We start from the raw sequence: 18,584 nt of genomic DNA on the forward strand, positions 1-18,584 counted from the left end.
AGTGCTTCAGCAAGTTTGATTTGAATGTATGTATCTTCTTTGTCCATTTTTCAGTCATGTTATCTATTTAAAAAGACAGTGCCACAAATATAAGCCTAAAAAGGCCTTCAGTTTTGGAGAACTCTATCCCTTAAGGGAATGAATGAAGTTTCTTTTCGGTTTAAAAGGGAAGTTGATGAGACATCTTGTAGTGTAATCATTGGTCATGAATATTCCGTTTAACTTGATTTTTTATGGATGACGTAACATAATTATGAAATCGTTTAAACTAATTGTTCACATTCAAGCACAATTCAGAGGTTTTACTCGTAATCATAAATAATACCGACATAAGTTTTACGTATTGCGTAATCGGTGTGGGCGTGGCTCCCACAGTGAACCGCTCGGGTCGTCTGCTGACAACAAACACGCGCGGTAGGAGGAGCGAGGGGGGGGACGTAGCAGCCGAGTGACAGCGGACACAGTTAAGCAGTTACAACGACAGAGTCAAATTAAAGACCGTGGCGGTCTGAAGACAAGTTTTAAGGTTTTCTCAGTTATAGAGAGAATATATATCGCTCAGCGACGTCAAGCTGCCTGACTGAAGGGTGTCCGGTTTCCTCAGTCTGAGGGTTTGCGATGCCCTCTGACTTTATCTCCCTTTTCAGCGGGGACCTCGACCTGACTTCTCCCAGATCTTTGTACTCAAAAGGTAAAAATAACAGCTCTATATTGTATGTATATACTTTATGTTGCTTTCTTTGTCGCTCTCGTAATTGTTTTGATGTTGTAAATTTGAGGGTAACTCACCACCTACCTGGCCGTAGCTCTCCATGTGTGTGGTGGTGTTCAGCCCCCTCACTGCCATTCATCTCTAAACCACCCCTGTGTCACATGCTCGCTGATAATAGTTTGGAGTTTTTCTACATAGCTAGATGCCCATGGTATTCTTCAGCCTTTACTCCTTAGGTTGTGTTTCCTGGAGCAAGTGAGCAAGTTATTATTTTTTTGTTTTCTCTTTTTGTTTTTTTCTTTTTTCTCCTCGGCAGCTGCATGCACACCGGTCAGACCAGTTTACTTTCCCCCTGCCAGCTGAAAAGCAGTGCTGTCTATTTTCTGTGGGTTGTTTGAAAAGACCCCCCCACGAGGCACCACACTGTCCCTGAGAGCGGCGCTAGCGTGCCCATCAATATATATATATATATAAAAAAACTATACTATACGATACTAAACTAGCGAATCGTGGGTGTGGGAGCCTCAGGCAGCTCTTAGGTAGAATAAATGAACTGAACTGAACTGAACTCAGGAGACCAGTGATAGTCTGAAGAAGAATTTTTGCATAAAAGGTTGATAATTTGAAAAAGTTTACCCATTAAATAATTTCCACCCAGACTCTTATATGGAAATATGCTCATTTGCATCATACAAGCAGTTGGAAAAAGTGGAAAAAGTATGTCTCCAAAACTGTTTGATGTATCTTTCTTAGTTTACATATCTATCTTTTTAGCCAACAACAGAAAAGTCCAACTGGTGCTGGACTTGTCAGTAACATTATGGAAATCGATATCAATATTTGAGGGTAGCCAATAATCAGATAATGATAATTATAACATAAATATAGTTTAAGTGACCCCTTCATATGGCTTTTAAAAATTTGCGACCACGTTACTGTGTGTACCAAGCAAGATGGCAGTGGAAAATTTTACTTAACTACATTGCTTCAACATTACCGCAAACATATCTTTGACAGTTATATTTTTTGTTATTCATTGGGTGATATATCTGCACTAACCAGATATGTGTCGGCCAGCCAATTTTCAATGAGGTCAGGACTTGGGAGAAGTTGTATGCAACCACTGTAGGCAGCTTTTGTAATCCAAGAAATAGCATAATAGGCTCAGGCTGTGTTCAGAATGGCACAAGCACTGTATGACAAAACCCAGAGCTCTAGTTGATTTTAATGTCTCCACTGTGCCAGTGAAGAGAGCTCCAACAATTTAGTTGAATCTGGCTGTGCTTTTGCCACACTGTAAGGCGCCATCATCCAACAATGCACCATTTGCCACTGTCCAGGTAACTACTCTACCATGAATTCTACAGTCTACTTTACATTGGTGATAACCAATGAGAGGTGATAACTTCCTTATGATATTACAAATCACTCTGCAGTATTTTGGATTCTTTTAGTTTATACTGTCTTCATGGTACCTGAAGCAAGCTGACCAAAAGCTGCAAAGCGTTTTCATTCTGCCCATCCCATAATGTGCCTTTGTGCTTAAGATTAAACTGTTAACTGAAGCTCTCATTTAACTTTGGATAAATCATCAAATTTTGGTGTGTTCACTAAACTCAACAGCAACTGATCTTTCCATTTACAATGTCCCAGTCTGTTTTTGGACAATTCACCTGACCTATATTTCTTCAACAGCAACATGACACTGTACACGCATGTTTCCTATCAAGATGGTTCTCTCATGATAAGAACAGCCCCGATTATACCTCCATTAAAAAAAGTGAAAATAAGAAAAAATAAAGAACATGGGTGTTAATTAAAGATCAGCCAGAGCCCATTGATGTATTACAAACAAAAACAAGATGTTATTTGCAGTATATTTTTTCCTTGTAATTTTTAGCCCACAACATGAAAAACAAATATTAAGCTTAAATATGTTTTTTTTTTTTTTTTTTTTTATAAAAATTTAACTTTAGTGAGATAAAGAAAAAAAAAGGAAAGAAGATATTTATCTTATTTATCTGAGGTCATAATTAACTCACCATATTATTTTTTGATGCAGTCTGTGTTTCTTTTGACTCTTATGAACTCCTCTGATAGACTTTCATCGTTTCTTGTGCAGCAGCTGAAATTCCTTTGAGATCCAAACTAATGGTAACTTATTCTTTAGCCTACCTTGTTTGCTTACTAATCACACTATTGTGTATTTTGGTCAGCATAGTTGACTCGGGTGTGTGTGAGAGGTAAAGTTAGTTTTGCATGTTGCCGACAAGGCCAGATCATGAGGAGGATCGCGTATTTTTGGCACGCGAGTAGTCCAGGGAATACCAAGGAAAAACAACACACTGTAACAATGGCACTCAGGATAGGAATACCAGTCACATTACCTTTCTGTGGCTGGTAAAGGACTGTGGGTTAATGGATGTCATAAAACGTCTTCCCACCAGTTTCACATCAAAGGTGAAGAATGTTATGGCCTTCCCATAAGTTCTATTAAACCTGGTCCTCAACATAGTTTAAAATTTTTTTTATTGACCCACCAAAGCCTGGTCAATCTTTAACTATCTAGCTGCTCTGTGTGTAAACCTGGGCTTAAATAGCACTCTATTAATATTGACTGCTGTGTTAAGCAAACTGAGCGGCATGCGCTTAAAATACTTGATTGCCTTGAAAGCTTGTTGATATCTGATGATGAAAGAAAAAATACTGTAGAGGGAAAAGATCTGAAAAAAGGAACATTGTATTGTGAGTTCTTAAATGTGCTGTTCTATATCATGAACAAATGAGTAGGTGGACTCTGAACCCAAATCTATATTGGGAGCACAAAATAAAGATAAAAAAAAACAATTTTTGTTTTCTTACTGTTTTTAATGTTGACATACTCAACTCATGATTCAGTAGTCTTGTGAGGTTGGGGTCATGTAATAAGGTAGAGACTGTGTTTTGCTGTCATCTGGAACATTCTTTACTGCGTCTTCATCTGTTTAACATCAACCCCAACCTGTTCTGCATATTTCCGACAGTCAGTTTAGCTGGGGTGGTTTTGCTTGGGTTAGTTTCCAAGTGTCACAAAGGAAGCAGCAGTATGATCGTGCTTGACAATGACATCTCTTTATTTCCACTTTTGAAATCATACTGTGAAGAACCGATATTTTGACATACTATAATGATAATGACTCTGTTATATCTGCAGCACTGTGAACGCTGTGGATTAACACGTGACATTTGCATAATGCATGCTCAGGCAGCCAACTCAGGATGAGACACCAATATGAGCCCCATGAAAATGGGTCAAAAAGTCTGATACTATCTTTCTGAGGACAGTGAATCTAGATCTAGGTAGTAGTACCTCACTTCTCATGCTGTACCTAGGCTTTGTCAAGTCTACAATTCCTCAGTGTTGTGTCTGTCCCTCTATGCATTGTTCAAACTCTCTTGTTCCTGCTAGCCCTTCTGGAGGTATGAAACCTCGGCCGAGAAAGAGATGCATGTGTCGAACTTTACAATTGTTTTTAGGAACTCAGAAGTTTTACCTGCATTTTGACTGAAGTGAAAAGGCTGGGAATTTCTTGTAATGTTATTGACATTTGCGTGAAGCTACATACATGTGACTTCTTGACTCATCTATAGAAGGGCCTGATAAAAGAGTGGGTTGATGAGAAAGAGGCAGAACAAGTTAGAGAAACAAAATTCAGCTTTGCTAATTGTTTCAGTCTGGATATATGCAACATTAAGCAGAAAAATAACAAGACCCACTCAGCAGATTCTTGCTACTTTTCAGACAGGGATCTGACCTTTTTGGCTTGTCTTTCTTTCTACCTCTGCAGGTCTCCTTTCTACCTCTGCATGTCTCCTTTGTAATATCAATTTAAATATCACACGGTGATGCAACAGTATATTTCTGAATTAATTACCAAAAATATTGATAGCATTACCTTTAAAAGTGCCCTCTTCCAATGTATAATTATGTAATATTGATTTAAGTCTTCTTAATCAAATGCTGCACTAAGTTGTTTATGTACTAGTGACTCCATACATGTTCAAGTTAAAGAGGAATGTCTTTATTATTATATTATTATAAAGCCTAAATGCTGGTGCTGGATGTATATTTCTTGTACTGTATATTCACTATTAAGGTTAACTGTTGCTGAACTCATTCAGAGTGTCCTATAAAACAAATGATGTCGTGATGCAAATTACTCACACCTCTAAATATGGTGTGAGTTTACTTCCTTACCGTCTTTTAAATCCCTTTGATTAATCATTAACACTAACCAAACTTCAGTAAAACCCCTAATGAGGGTCAGTTCAAAATATCACCTCCTCTGGTATTTACTGCACACTTGTGACTTTGTTTTGGCCGTGGCAAATCAATGTATGAGTGGTTTAACCTGTTGAAGCCATGCTGAAGGGTTCTCTTTGTGTGTGTGTGTCTGTGTGTGTGTGTGTGTGTGTGTGTGTGTGTGTGTGTGTGTGTGTGTGTCATTTTTGGTTTGAAAGCATCGGTGTGAGGACATGTTGGTTGGTCCACACAAGTTGAACGGGCTTTTAGAGGGTTACGGGACTTGGTTTTAGCGTTAGGGTCAGAATTAGGTTTAGGTTAGGTTAAGGATAGGGAATGAGTCTCCTCACAACTAATGTAAGATAAGAGAGTGTGTGTGTGTGCGCGCGCGTTGAAGTCTTGAGCAATTATGTACATTTGAAAATTGCTAAGATTTGTCAATTTTTTGTCATACCAAGGAAAGCCACTCATTTGTTGTTTTTCTCCTTTTTACACTCCTGAGAAAATATTTGTGCTTTGCATGCAATGATCTGGACCTGTGCAAAAATGAGAAAAATATATTCAAAAAATCTCAGTGAAATATCTTGAAAACGCCGTCAAATATCAAAATATCAGAAAAAACATCAGTAAAATATCCAAAAAATATTAGTAAAGTATTTCACGAAAACTACTAAAATATCAGAAAAAATACTGAAAAATATTTGTAAATTTGGTGATATTATTGTACCATATATTGTGTGTCAACATTTGAAGGTGTTGTGTGTTTTGCCAGAACACACATAACATCCTTGGACCATGATAGGTATATGTTTTTGAAAGTGCAGTTTTGGAAGTACCATATAAATCACTTTTATAGCCTTTATGATCAGCAATGACGTGATCAGCAAACTCATTAAACCTCTAAAATGTTACAAGTATGTTGTGCATGTTCTTTTTGTGAGAAGAGTCACAGACCTTTGTCTCCTTGGCATTTTATGTGGAACAGGGTATCACTTACTACCGAAGTGAACAAAGTGGAACAATATATTGTGTATATTCCAGTCAATGTTTGCAGTAGCATTTTATTCTGTTTTATATGTTAAGTTGGATTTCTGCCTCTCCAGCAAAGTGTTTCAGTGATTCTTCTGTAGTGTCCCCTACATAAAGATTCATTTAACCAACAGTAATTGATTGAAAAGTTCAGCATAGCATTTCTGTTAATTGATATGTAGACAATGTTGTGTTCACAGGCCAAATTTCGAGAGAGAAAGATTCATTTTCAGATTTATTAGCTGTAGTGTTGTTACTGTCTCTCCCTAGTCTAAAGGAAGATGAAGAGTGCAGGAGGCCATGATGCTTAATGCTTTTGTTTCCAGTCATCTTGTGGAGGATTTCTCACACTCGTCTGTGAAAAGCCCAAAGCACCTGTGAGATCTAACATCCACCCCTTGTGTTTCTCTCCAGGGCAAGATGATTCTGAACTAAGACATTAAATATTAAGTGTGGTGAATCTTGGCTGGCGGGAGTCTTTCCATTGGCAGATGAGAAGTAGCAGTTAAGGTGTCACCAGCTCATAACTACTGCTGTACACACTGTGTTACGCTCCCCTGGCAGGATATCTCCTGGCTCAAAATGAGAGAAAGACAGTATCGAAACCATGACCTATTGAATCTTAATTTATTCAAACATTTTTTGTAATGAATAATTACAATTATATATTACAATTCAATTAATAATTGAAACGATCAAACAAGGTCCCAAGAGGATGTGTGAGGCCCAGTCTGTCTCTGTTCTGTGTTTAAATAATAATGAAATGAGGTCTGTTTACAATATAGTTAAACAACAAATAATACAAGGAACATTTGTAGACCTTTAAGACAAGAATAAAGATGTTTATTTTACGGTTGTACATGTAGATGGTACACCACAAACCAGAGTGCTAGCTTCACATAATCCAATATACCAGCCTTACAATACACACTCCCTCTGTGAAGCTTATTATATCCAGTTCTTGCTGAAACTGTGCCAAAGAGCTGTTGATTCAAGTCTTTGTTCATTTTGGGGGCTGAATGTTGTGGTTGTGCATTGTTAGATTGTGAAATACTAAAATAAGCTTCAAATTGCAACTAGTTGACCTTTTTAGTCTGTACTCTGACTCTCCTCTCTCTCATCGTTCCTCTCCTTCTGCAGCAGTTGTTTTGTATTCTGTGTGCAGACCTGACAAATTCACTGCATCTTCTTGGTAATGGACACCTGTAATTAGCGCATCCATCATCCTGCCATGGTGTATTTTCATCTAGCACAACCTTGGAGTGATTTTGCTGTTGCTATTAAGGGTTGGCAGTGATGCATTTAATACAGTGCTCTTGAAATAGGATTTATAATTATTACCAGTGTGGATACAGATGCGAACAGCGGACGTCCAGATGGTTTTGTGTCTACTGCACTGGGTGTCTACACACATGGACGTGTTCACACTTTTGTTGGCACGTGTGTTTAGGGTTTAGGCTGTGTATGACCCCACTGGACATTGGCAAATTACAAAATTAACGCCATGCTGGCCTTTGCACCTACACCAATACAGAAACTATAAATTGGACTGAAGAGTGCAGACTTCCTCTGTGTAGAGAAGGTCTTCAATGGTTGACTGTTCCTAGCACCAGACACCCAACCTTTGACCTTAGTCTGGCTGTCATTCTAAGGTGAAATCCTTTAGTGGAGTTGATCAGAGGACACTCACTATCATCTCTGATCACATGGTGCATCATAATTATCACAGCAGAAAATTTGGTATTTTGGCACCAAGATGGAGAATGTAAACTGTGGTAGAAAGTGACATATCATTTTAAAAAATATTTCAGGGCATTTTTGCTTTCATTGGACATTGGACAAATTAGAAGTAACAGGAAAGAGAGGTGGGGGAGCATGCAACAAAGGTCTCAGCGCTGCCTATATATTTGTACTCTTTGACTATAGAGCTGCATGGTATTTATGACACATCATGTTGCTGTCAGTGTTGGTGTTCCCACTTTTTTCCCAGGTCACATTTTTTTGAAAATTTATTTGGGGCCTAGGGTTTGGAAAGCTTATCCATGGGTCTGTTTGGGATTGGGTCCAAAAATGTTGGTGTTGTAAAGACCTCTACATGTCCGTTCACTTCCACTACTCTACATAGAGTAGTAAAAATGTCACTAGGTCACAACCATATCATATGATAAGCCCTCGGGTTTCCTCTGCCTGCCATGGATGTTTTGAGACACAGTATACCTACAGTCACCTAATGATTTCAAAAACATGATCTAGATTTATGTTGCCCTTTTAAGGAAGCAAGGTTTCCTTATAGAGGCTCATACAGAGTAGTATGAGTAAAGTATTTTGTGACCTTCAGAAATGCTGAATACTTTTGGCATGACGTGGTAAAACAATTCATCCTAGAACCTAACGGTTGTGGTATCTCCATATCCTGTGTTTTAATTTCTTTTTTCTGAGTCATCTGCTGCTTCCTTGGCAGACTGGCTGGGTTGGAATGAACAAAAGCACTGGACTGATTACAGGACTGTTGTGTTGGACTGCATTCGCTAGGTGTACCTAATAAACTGGCAATTGAGTGTATGTTGGGTAAGGATTGATAATGAAAGTTGATTTAAAAGTTTGTTTTCATTTTAAAATCAAATCCAACTCTGTCAAACTAGGTTAATATCTACCTAAAAGAGAGCGTGACAGCTAGTCACCATGCTACTAACTGAATGTTTTTTTACATGAAACCTTTAAAACACTCACGAGACGTTTTAGGTCTGTTCAATGTCACTTTAATGTATTCTTATTCTTTATTTTCTTTATTTTTATTAATTTCCCAGTTTTATGAATTTCTTTAGATATTCTTTAGATATTATGTCATATATATATATATAATGTCAGTATTATTTTTGTCATGGCTGGCTCCTTCTTGCCACTCCTTCCTGTGTCTTCTTCCTGTCTAAGTTTGGCAGAGAGGGAGTTTTTTTATGTGCTGAGTTAAGTAAGACGTCATCAACTGAAATGACAGACTTCATCTCTCAGTGTCTGAGCAAGCCACAACCTGCACGAAAAGAAATATCATTACAGCTTTTCTGTCTCCATGCTACAGCCTGATTTCATTTACTCAGTGTGTATCCTGATATAAATCCTGTTTTAGCATGTAGGACAGAGGAATGAGCATGGTGTTTACATTAAAGGATTATTTTGGAGGGAAATTTTACCCTAAGAATCAGCAGAGATCATGTGCACATCCATAAACAAGTGACTCTAAAATCATTTTATTTTCAATAAAACCGTCTGACCAAGGCCTGAACAACTTTATTCACTTTTGCGGTTGTGGTGTTTGCTGAATCCTGAAACCTTTTTTCCCCAGTCAGCTGTGATTTTGTCTAATTAGACTTTACACCAAATCTTCTTAAGGAATTAATAGCTGAAGGTGTAGGCTTAGTCTGAATAACAAATTGTCATAAATCTGGAAAATGGCAAGCCATAAAACTTAGGAAATGAGGGCAGAAAGACTGTACAGTGTGCATAAGCTCTAAAGGAGAAGGTTGTGGTTTTGCCAGGCCTAAGGAGACCTGCTGATCCCTTTTTGTTTGAGGCAGTGATTGTTATGAAATGGCTTCTCAAATTACAAAATTTTGGCATTAGGTTTCTAGTCTTACATTCTTACGCTCCACTGTTCTATTGTGAATTTCTGAGTGCCTCAAGACTCAAACACATCTTCCCAGTGTATGCTAAATGTTGACCCAGTGCCAGCTATTTTATCTTTTTATTCCCACTTTCTTATCAACAGAGTCAACAGCTTCCATCAGAAGTTAGTCCACAGTTTTCCAAAATTAGACCTCTTTGATGCCACAAGCTGTTTTTAAATCATGTCCACTGTGATTGTGGATGGACTGTGTAAACAAAGAGTGTATGAGTCTTCATCTGCATCGTGTACTCAAAAGATTTTGTTTTTAAAACAACAGTGAGACATCTTGTGTGGAAAAATATTCTCATTCGCTTTCGGAGGGAGAGGTAGATGAAAAGACTGATATCACTCTTATGTTTGTAGAGTAAATATAAAGCTACAGTGAGCTGCTGGTTAGCTTAGCACAAACATGGGAAACAGCCAGCCAAGAAATAGAATTGGAAATAATAAATAAATAAACAATAATAAAACCACATACACATGGGATTAAACACACACACTCATTAGTGGGTGGATTTTATTATCTCTGGATTGCAGGGCCAGGCTAGCTGCCTCCCTGTTTCCAGTCATAATGCTAAGCTAAGCTAACAGTCTGCTGTACATAACTGTGGTATCAATCTTCTTAACTCTTGGAGGAAAAATGAATAGAATGGATATTTCCCAAAATGTTGAACTGTTCCTTGAACCGGCTATGTCCTGTCCTTTATTTTGTAACATCTGTCTTTTTTCTGCCATTTGGTGTGCAATTTATTTGAAGTGTTACACATAAAACAGTGTAATGTTCTAATTGACTTTTTTATTTTGCCAATACCAGAAGATGTCTTGTTATATTTTTGATGTATGAAGTACCGTATAGTGGTGTCTTGTACTCCCTTGTGGGTTGGGCCAATGGAGACTAACTGTTTGGCATACTCTAAGTAGCTTATAACTTCGGTTTTGCTGATTCCTTCCCTGGCTCAGTCTAAATGCAGTTAGCCTGGCAGCTTGGTGACATCACACTGACAGTCAGTGTGTGCGTGTGACATTACCAAAGGCTCTTCCTGTTGCCACAGGACGGTTTTCCTGTGAGCAGGACAGATATGTTGGCACACCAGATATTTTTTTGAACAGTTGTATTATATGCTACTGTAGGTTCTGTCTTTGTGGTCTCCTGTGATTCACAGGAAAACATTTCTCATCACCAGTTAGGCCTGACTTTATTGGAAGTATTGTGCAGAAGTTTGATAAATTATGGTATATATTTCTGTGTGTAAGCATGACATCTTTTGGTGAGTGCAGAGCTTGTAGGCCATTGTGTTTTCCTCTGTAAATAGTTTGAATTCCACTGCTTTCTGAAGTCATGCTGTCATGTTAAGCTCAGTGTCTGGTTTATCTTCCGCTGAAAAACACAGATGTAGACAGATATGTTGCAGAGCATTATTCATAGCCAGAATTTAACAATGTTGTATACACGCCCAAATAACACAGAGTAACGCTGACTCTGTTGAACTGCTGTGAGGATATTAAATACGACTAACTACGACTAACCCACTTTGTTTTCAACCTTGACTTGGAGCTGGGTGGTTTGGCCCTCACAGGAGCCTCAGGGGGCTGTTTTGTCAAGTCAGGATGGTGGTGGGTGTTTGTTGAAAGCTAGTCATGTAAACTGATGCCTGGAGGTTGTTCCTGGTCACTTCAGGATTAGCTGGACTGAAAGAGCTACATGCCACAAACCCTGAGCCTGGTGTGACACAAATGAGTTAGCCCGTTCTAAAGCCATACTGACTTTCATTTTATATAATGAAAGCCTTTTGTAGAAACAATATGTGCCTTTTTCTCTAATCCTGGTGCAACATCTGAACTTTTAGATTAGTGGGATTGCAGGAAATTGTTTACATTTCTAACAACTTCTCTTTGTCACTACCACTCTTTTTATTTGGGACTGACTTAAAAGCTGCAGCCATAAATTCTTCATTACAAATATATAATAATAATGAGATATAAAATGATATTCTGATTATTGTTTGATTCACCTTTTTAAGTATTTTTGTAAGATTATCTCCGGCCTGAGCAGCCTATACTGTTTGACTGACAGTACGGGATACTGGCTTACAGTCAATCTGATATCATGCAAGATCATTTAAGTCTGAAAACTAAATTGTTTTTTAAGAGAGTATCATAATATACACTTGTGAGCATTCTCCCTTCCTGACTAAAAAGTCTTCTCCTCTCCATCTTCGGACCTGTTTTCTTCAGAGTTTCCTGCTCTTGCAGTTAAACAGTCAAACGTGTGGTGGTGATACAGTATGCTGCTGTAGCTCTGGCTGAAACTCAACAGGTAAAAGAGCAGCACAATAACTGTGATTTCACACATCTTCTCCACTGTAGTGTGGCAATTCTTATGTTTCTCCATCAGCTGAAAAATTTGTTAAATACAGTGATGTTGTTATGACACTTCCTCAATGCAATTATAATATGTGCAATCATAATGGCTGTTGTTGTGCAGAAGACACTAACCTTTTCTTTCACCATGTTTGAGTCATCATGTCTGATGAAATTGTATTGTCGTATAGTCGTGACAGGCTCTGCAGTCAGTATTTGTAATTGTGAATGTGAGAGAAAAAAAAAATCAAGGCCTTTAAAGCTTTTGAAAATAGACATAAATTGACGTGGGTCATTGGGTGCTCTTTAGCCTTGAAGTTAAAGAATGGTGTTGGTTGAACTTCATGATCAATTTTGAGCCTGTAGTTTGTGTTGCTGTTGAACTGCATTGTGTAATATTTAGTGAACCTTAACCTAATACACCCTAATATGAATAATGAAATATGTAGATGTAATAGGATGGTATTTTGGAGATGTTAGTGGTTTCAGTTCATACAGTATATTCACACAAGAACATTTTCAGAAAGTAACATAGTTTGTGATGATCAAGCTTGATAAGTCAGAAAACCTAAATGCATAAAAGTTACATCACAATATTGCAGTATTTAAAATTCCATGTGATATCTACCACGTATCATAATATATTTATATTTGAGTGTTGAAAAAAGATAATTATATATCAGCCAGTATTATTTTTTAACATGGGAACATAACATAAACAAACCTTTATGATAAGGGTCCCTTAAATGTGATAATTTGTGAATAGTGACCATAGCAGTACATTTTGCATTTGGATAATAAACTTGTCAATACTCTGACAATTTATCATCTGGGCTCTAATAATGATATTGACACTATGTGAATATTTTGCATATCTTGTGTCCCTCTTGTTTGGCAAAAGCACTAACATTAATGAATGTGTGACCTAAATGTGAATGAATTATAACTTCATTATCCATATCCATCCACGTGTTGAGTAATTTATAAGTTACAGTCAGTAAAAACTAAGTAATTAATCAACTGCAACTAGAAAAAACTAATTTTGTGACTTGATTATTTATTAATATTGAGTTAAGTTGTGTTATATCACACACTAATTCTTGCATTAGAATAATGAATACATTAACTATGCATTAATAAAGCATGAATGGTATACTCATATTATAAAGAGTATTATTTTAGGTTTTAATGTTATCCCTTTGTAGTGGTTTGTGACAAATAAGATAATATGTGATGACATTTTACAGAGATTCAGATTAAGATTTTTGCCACAGTGTTGTAAGGTTGTTGATGTAATTTCCTGCATTGTTAATTCTCAGTTCTTCATTTGAGTATAGATAATGCTGTTTTAGTTTCTCATTTTCTCCACATTATCTCACGAGAGACGCAAAAGCTTAAAAGACTTGCCCCCTGATCTGTGTTGCTATGGAGTCCCTGGCAGCCTTCATGTAGGCTTGGCTGTAAACATTTCAGGGTTGTTGTACATGGGTTGCTGCAGGTGCCAGCCTTTTCACTGTTTTTTTTCCTTCTATGCTTGGATTAATCTCCAAATGTACTAACAAGGTAAGCCTAATCTTATCTCCCCCATCACTTTTTGTTCAGTAGTATACCACCAATTTCAATAAATCCACCTTGTGTATTTCTGTTGCCTGACTTTTTCAACATAAGTAGGTTATTCTATTGCTTCATTTCTGCTTGACAGGATTCCACATGACAATACCTCTAACCTGCTGGGCAAGTTGAAGTACAGAAAAGGGTCTGGGAGCACAGTAAACAAGACAGGGAGAGGGAGGGAGGTAGGTGGAGTGGAGGAGGGGGACAGAAGGGGAGTTAAATCAGTCACTCAGCCAAAAAACCAGTGCCACGCCCCAGGTGCCAGGGCTAGTAAGAGCAAGCAGCAGGAATGTGAGGGAAATGAATGGGAGTGTAAGTCCTGCCATTCACATGGTGAGTGCTTTCTTTTTTCACCTTTAGCCTGCACTACTTACCATATAAACATATCACAAAGTATGGTGAGGGTCTAAAGAGCAAAAGTATTTAACTGTTGGCTCCAAAAGTATCTAACTTTGTACAAAACTTCTGACGTGAAACATGGATTTTAAATGTATGTGGTTTATTACTTATCCTTCTGTTTACATTGGACGTGAGTGGGAACTAAATTTGTGAAACAGTTAATGAGGGTGGCCACTTTTCAGTTGACTTTATATTTTTATCAAAATTGTATTAATAGCAAGAGTAGACCTAATCAAAACTAACCACATGAGCATGTTCTCTGTCAGTGTGAATATTTTTGGTCAAGCTTTAATCTGTTATTATGCTGATCACAGACGGACAGAAAATGAAAGGTTTTCCTCGGTGGTCAGTGGTCTGCAACAACATGACTGCAGTCTTAAGTTAAAATCAAAACATCACGTGGTGTGTGAGTCAGTATGGTTTATTTCCCAGCTAACGAGGCTGATCTTTTTTTTTTTTTTTTTTTTTTTTTAATGTTCTCCTGAGTGAAAGGGACAGTGTTTTGTCACGGGTAAATAAAGAATACCACTCTGTCTGCTTATGAGGAAACAAATATGCAGCAAAATAAGAATTTTTTCAGTTTTTAAAAACGTCAAGGGACTGTGGAAACACTTTGAACAGGCCAGCCAGTGATTCGAGACCACTGCTCTGAGAGAAGAGTACATATTTTCTGTCTGTGCGGTTGGCAATCTGTTTACTGGAAGGGCTGCTCAGTCAGAGCACATGTTGCTGCATGTGCAGTCAGTCAGTGAGCCCCAAGGAGACTCTAGAGTTAAAGTGTAAATGCAGGGGCAGAGAAAGTGTTTTTGTGGAGGTGGTGGAGGGCGTTTGTGTGCATATGCATGCATGTGTGTCTGTGATTTTGTTTGGAGAACTTTGCAAATAACCAGCAAAACCACACTAGAATCCTGTGTGTATGTGTGGTTCAGTGTGAGTTATATGAGTTTGCTGAGCCCAGATTTAAGCTCCCTTTCTGGGAACCAGCATTCCCTGCTCTTCTAAAGCGAGCTGTAAGAGACTGGAGGGCTTTGGGAATGAAGAGGCATGGGCTGGTTTCAGTATGTCCCAGGTTTGTCTATTGTACACAGCGAGTGGTAACAATGGGAGGGTTAAGTATCTGATATACACACCGAACCCTGGGACTCAGCTGCAAGTAATTAAAGCTGGCAGTTGGCAGAGAAGAGAGTCAGGCGACTGTAATGGCCGCTCTAAGTTCATACCATAATATTTGGATGATGAATCAGGCTGCTAGTAAAAGTGTTGTCATGCTGTTGACCCAAGGCTTTCTCCCCTCACCATGTCCTGTTGGCCCTGAGGGAGGCATAGAAAAGAGAGAAAAAGGCTTTGTACAACCCTGCTGCCTGTTTGTAATGAGATCTGCTGTTTATATGGTATGCTACAGCTTTTGCTTTGACCTCATTAGTTTCGTCATTTTGTACTTTTTTTTCCAGCTGGTTTGTTCCTCCTAAAGGTGTATTCAGAGCGCTGAGTTACCATGTTAGCTTTAATGAAATGGATCATGAGAGAGGACATCTACAGGCAGTGGATGTTCAGTTTGATATAATTTTACTGCACTCTCCAAGATATCGAAGTAATCCATAAAGAGGAAGCTTGGGTATTAGCCTTCCAGCTCCTTGTTTAAGGAAGGTATTCTAAGGTAAAAATGTTCATCACATTTTCCAGGAGTACTAAAAGATGTCTTGTTTTGTCCGACCAACGGTCCAAAACTCAGAAATACTGAAATTATAAACATTTAAAACAATGAAAACCAGCAAATCCTCACAATGGAGAAGCTGGAACCAGAGAAATTGGGGGAAAAAATTAAACACCTACCGGTAATCCAGTATCAAAATAGTTGCCAATTAATTTTCAGTTAATCAACCAATTTTTACAGCTCTACTCACAAGCCTTAAAGGGGAACTCCACCAGTTTTACACATCAAAGTCAGTTAACAGGTCTTGGGAAGTGCTACTGCACATGTGAATAAAGTTATATGCAAAGCCTTCTGTGGCTCCAGAGGGAGCTGCATGAAAGCTGATGAACTGCCTGAAGTGATGTCACTTGAGTCTGCGTTGGTTGGGGCTGAAGACCTTTGTTTGAAAATGAAAAAAAATGGACGTGTGGCGTTAGACAGAGGTGAACTTACCAGACTCTGTAGCCTGCTCATCATCTTCTTCTTCTTGAGATGGGTCACTACATTAGTCTCTACTCTCATAACACATCCAAAACTCTGATTGAACTGTTGGTGGTTGTGCTGCATTGTGGGTAATGTAGGTGTTCAGTTTTGACAAGGATGAAGAATGTGTGGAATACAAAAGATAATATCTCTGGCTCTGCTCCATCGATTTTGATCCTTTTATTTTTTATTCTCCATCAGTTCAAAATCGATGACCTACTTTTTTAAGACTGTGACACAGCAGAAGGTTATTGTCATTTTAAACAATGAAGATGGATCTTTTGAGTGAAGTTTAATAGTCCTGATAAAAATCATGATTGTAAACAAGGTCACTTCACATTTATTCCCACTCTGACGTCACTTTTTTGATTCTTCTTGGTTTTCAGTCTATCAACAAGCTAACCATGCATCGAGCTTTTGTTTCTCTAAATCAATGCCACCATCTTGGTTGGAACAGGCCATAGTGTTGCATGATTCTTGCATATATATATGTTTATGTATGTATATGAGTTGGACAGCAAAACAGAGGTGGAAACCCTTTTGGCATCTGAACTAAGTGCAGAATCACCATGCATTGTTCCCATTGACAAAGATCTGTCACATTTGCTGAGTGTTTCCTTGCCAACCAGGTTGTAGGCATGTTCTTACAATTGTGCAAGAGTTGTGATTGTTGTACAATAATGTGTAACACTGCGATTACAACATAAACATGAAATTGAATTACAGAAATGTTTTTTTCTAAAGAAAATGTGACGCAAAGTAAGAAGGAATGATGTACATATGCATTTGAATCATGAATCACATTTCACTACAGAAAACTGTTGAATTCTTGTCAATGTGTCAACTTATTATCCCCCCCTCCTCTTTCAATAGAATCAGTGTATGACCTTCTTCCCAGAGAGCTGCAGTTGCCTTCCTCCACTCAGCAGAATCCAAAAGCCATGAGTCAAAAGAGCGGTGGAGAGGCAGGGCCTCCCCCTTCAGCTTCTCTAGCATCAGGTAGGATCCTATTCTTCTTATCCTTATTTCTCCTCTGCAAGCAAGACCGTTCATGCCTCACCCCAAAAAACAAACCTATGTAACAGTCTGTACCTGTAGGCAAACAAACACCTGCATAAGACAGGAAATCCAGTCAGACAACCAGCCTGCTGCTCTGTGATCCTCACATGTTAGTCCAAAAAGACAACACCAGAAGGAACTGTATGTCATTGGAGTTGAGTCAGCTGAACATGTCTGCTATCTGTACCTGCTTGTACACCATGAAATGTGGGGCTGAAAAGATTGTAGTGATCTGCTATATGTTTTTGTCTCTTGTAGCAACTAAGCTTTGAAATGCAGGTCATGTACAGCAGGTTCAGACAGTATTTAGAGCCCTCTGGCATTTTCCATTTGTTTATGTTGTATTACTGACTTAATGTTTGTAATGTAATATTATTTCATGGTTTAAACCAAATATAGTTCCTCGTAATGATGCAAGAGCCTGGCAGAGCTTATTATTTCACCGTTTTGCATGCTCAGCACAAAGTACTTGGTTGTGGTTGTTTTAACAGTTTTGTCGCTTTTTTAAAAACAATTGGGAAGCTTTGAGTGGCTGTAATCACCTTTCTGACCATTTTGCACTTCCAAGGTGGAGCTATTGTTCACAGGAGAAGGTCATTTGGGCAGAGAAGTCCAGAAATTAGATGTACTGTTAATGACTAATTACTGCACAGTTCAAAGTGTGGCCAGTTTTATTGGGTGATAAGCCTGTTGACCTCTCCACATGTTTTTTTTAACAACATCTTGATCTCCATGCTTGCAGTGCTTGCAGTGCTTACACTTGCAACTTTTAAAACATTTTGGTTTAGTTCATTGTAGATGAACCACAGATGTCTGGCTGGGTGTGTGATGATTAGACAGAATTTCATTTAAACAGACCAATTACTAGTCATTGGGAAAAGTTATGTGTTTCACAAAAGTGCTCAGAAACTCCAAGCTCACTGTGTGTCACCTGAGATGTGTTAATTTGATTGAAAGTTTATCTGGGGACATGCACCATTAAAGCACAGTATCTACTGGCCTGACTTTATGGTGGGTTCTACTTCATTGTCTAATCCTACTGGCCAAGTGTGTCAAAGCAGGTTAATACAGCCACAAATACAACAGTAAACTGGATGTCATCTGCCATTAAAAACCACAACAAATGAAAAAGATGCCCCCCCCCTTCTGATGATGTCTACAAATCACATGCCACTGCTTAAAAAAATCAATGTATGTAGTCCAAACTAATCAATAATGGACTGAAATGTGTTTTAATGTATAACATATATTTGGCCTTTTTTTCCCCCAGTGACTCTAAGTGTTAATACTT

General features: G+C 38.3%; 1 protein-coding gene across 1 annotated transcript in view; it reads left to right on the forward strand.

The window, feature by feature from the left end:
- The first annotated feature begins 482 nt into the window (after positions 1-482).
- The window catches only part of LOC111236561 (nuclear factor of activated T-cells 5-like), a 32,955-nt gene continuing 14,853 nt past the window's right edge, over positions 483-18,584 (forward strand). Inside the window, exons 1-2 of the mRNA XM_022765343.1 lie at positions 483-691; positions 17,108-17,233. Coding sequence (XP_022621064.1) covers positions 619-691; positions 17,108-17,233 — 199 coding nt within the window. The 5' untranslated portion in view covers positions 483-618. The remainder of the gene's footprint in view (positions 692-17,107; positions 17,234-18,584) is intronic.

The sequence above is a fragment of the Seriola dumerili genome, unplaced genomic scaffold (genome assembly GCF_002260705.1).
Source record: "Seriola dumerili isolate Sdu_G_001 unplaced genomic scaffold, Sdu_1.0 BDQW01000674.1, whole genome shotgun sequence".
In the NCBI taxonomy this organism is placed as follows: domain Eukaryota; kingdom Metazoa; phylum Chordata; class Actinopteri; order Carangiformes; family Carangidae; genus Seriola; species Seriola dumerili.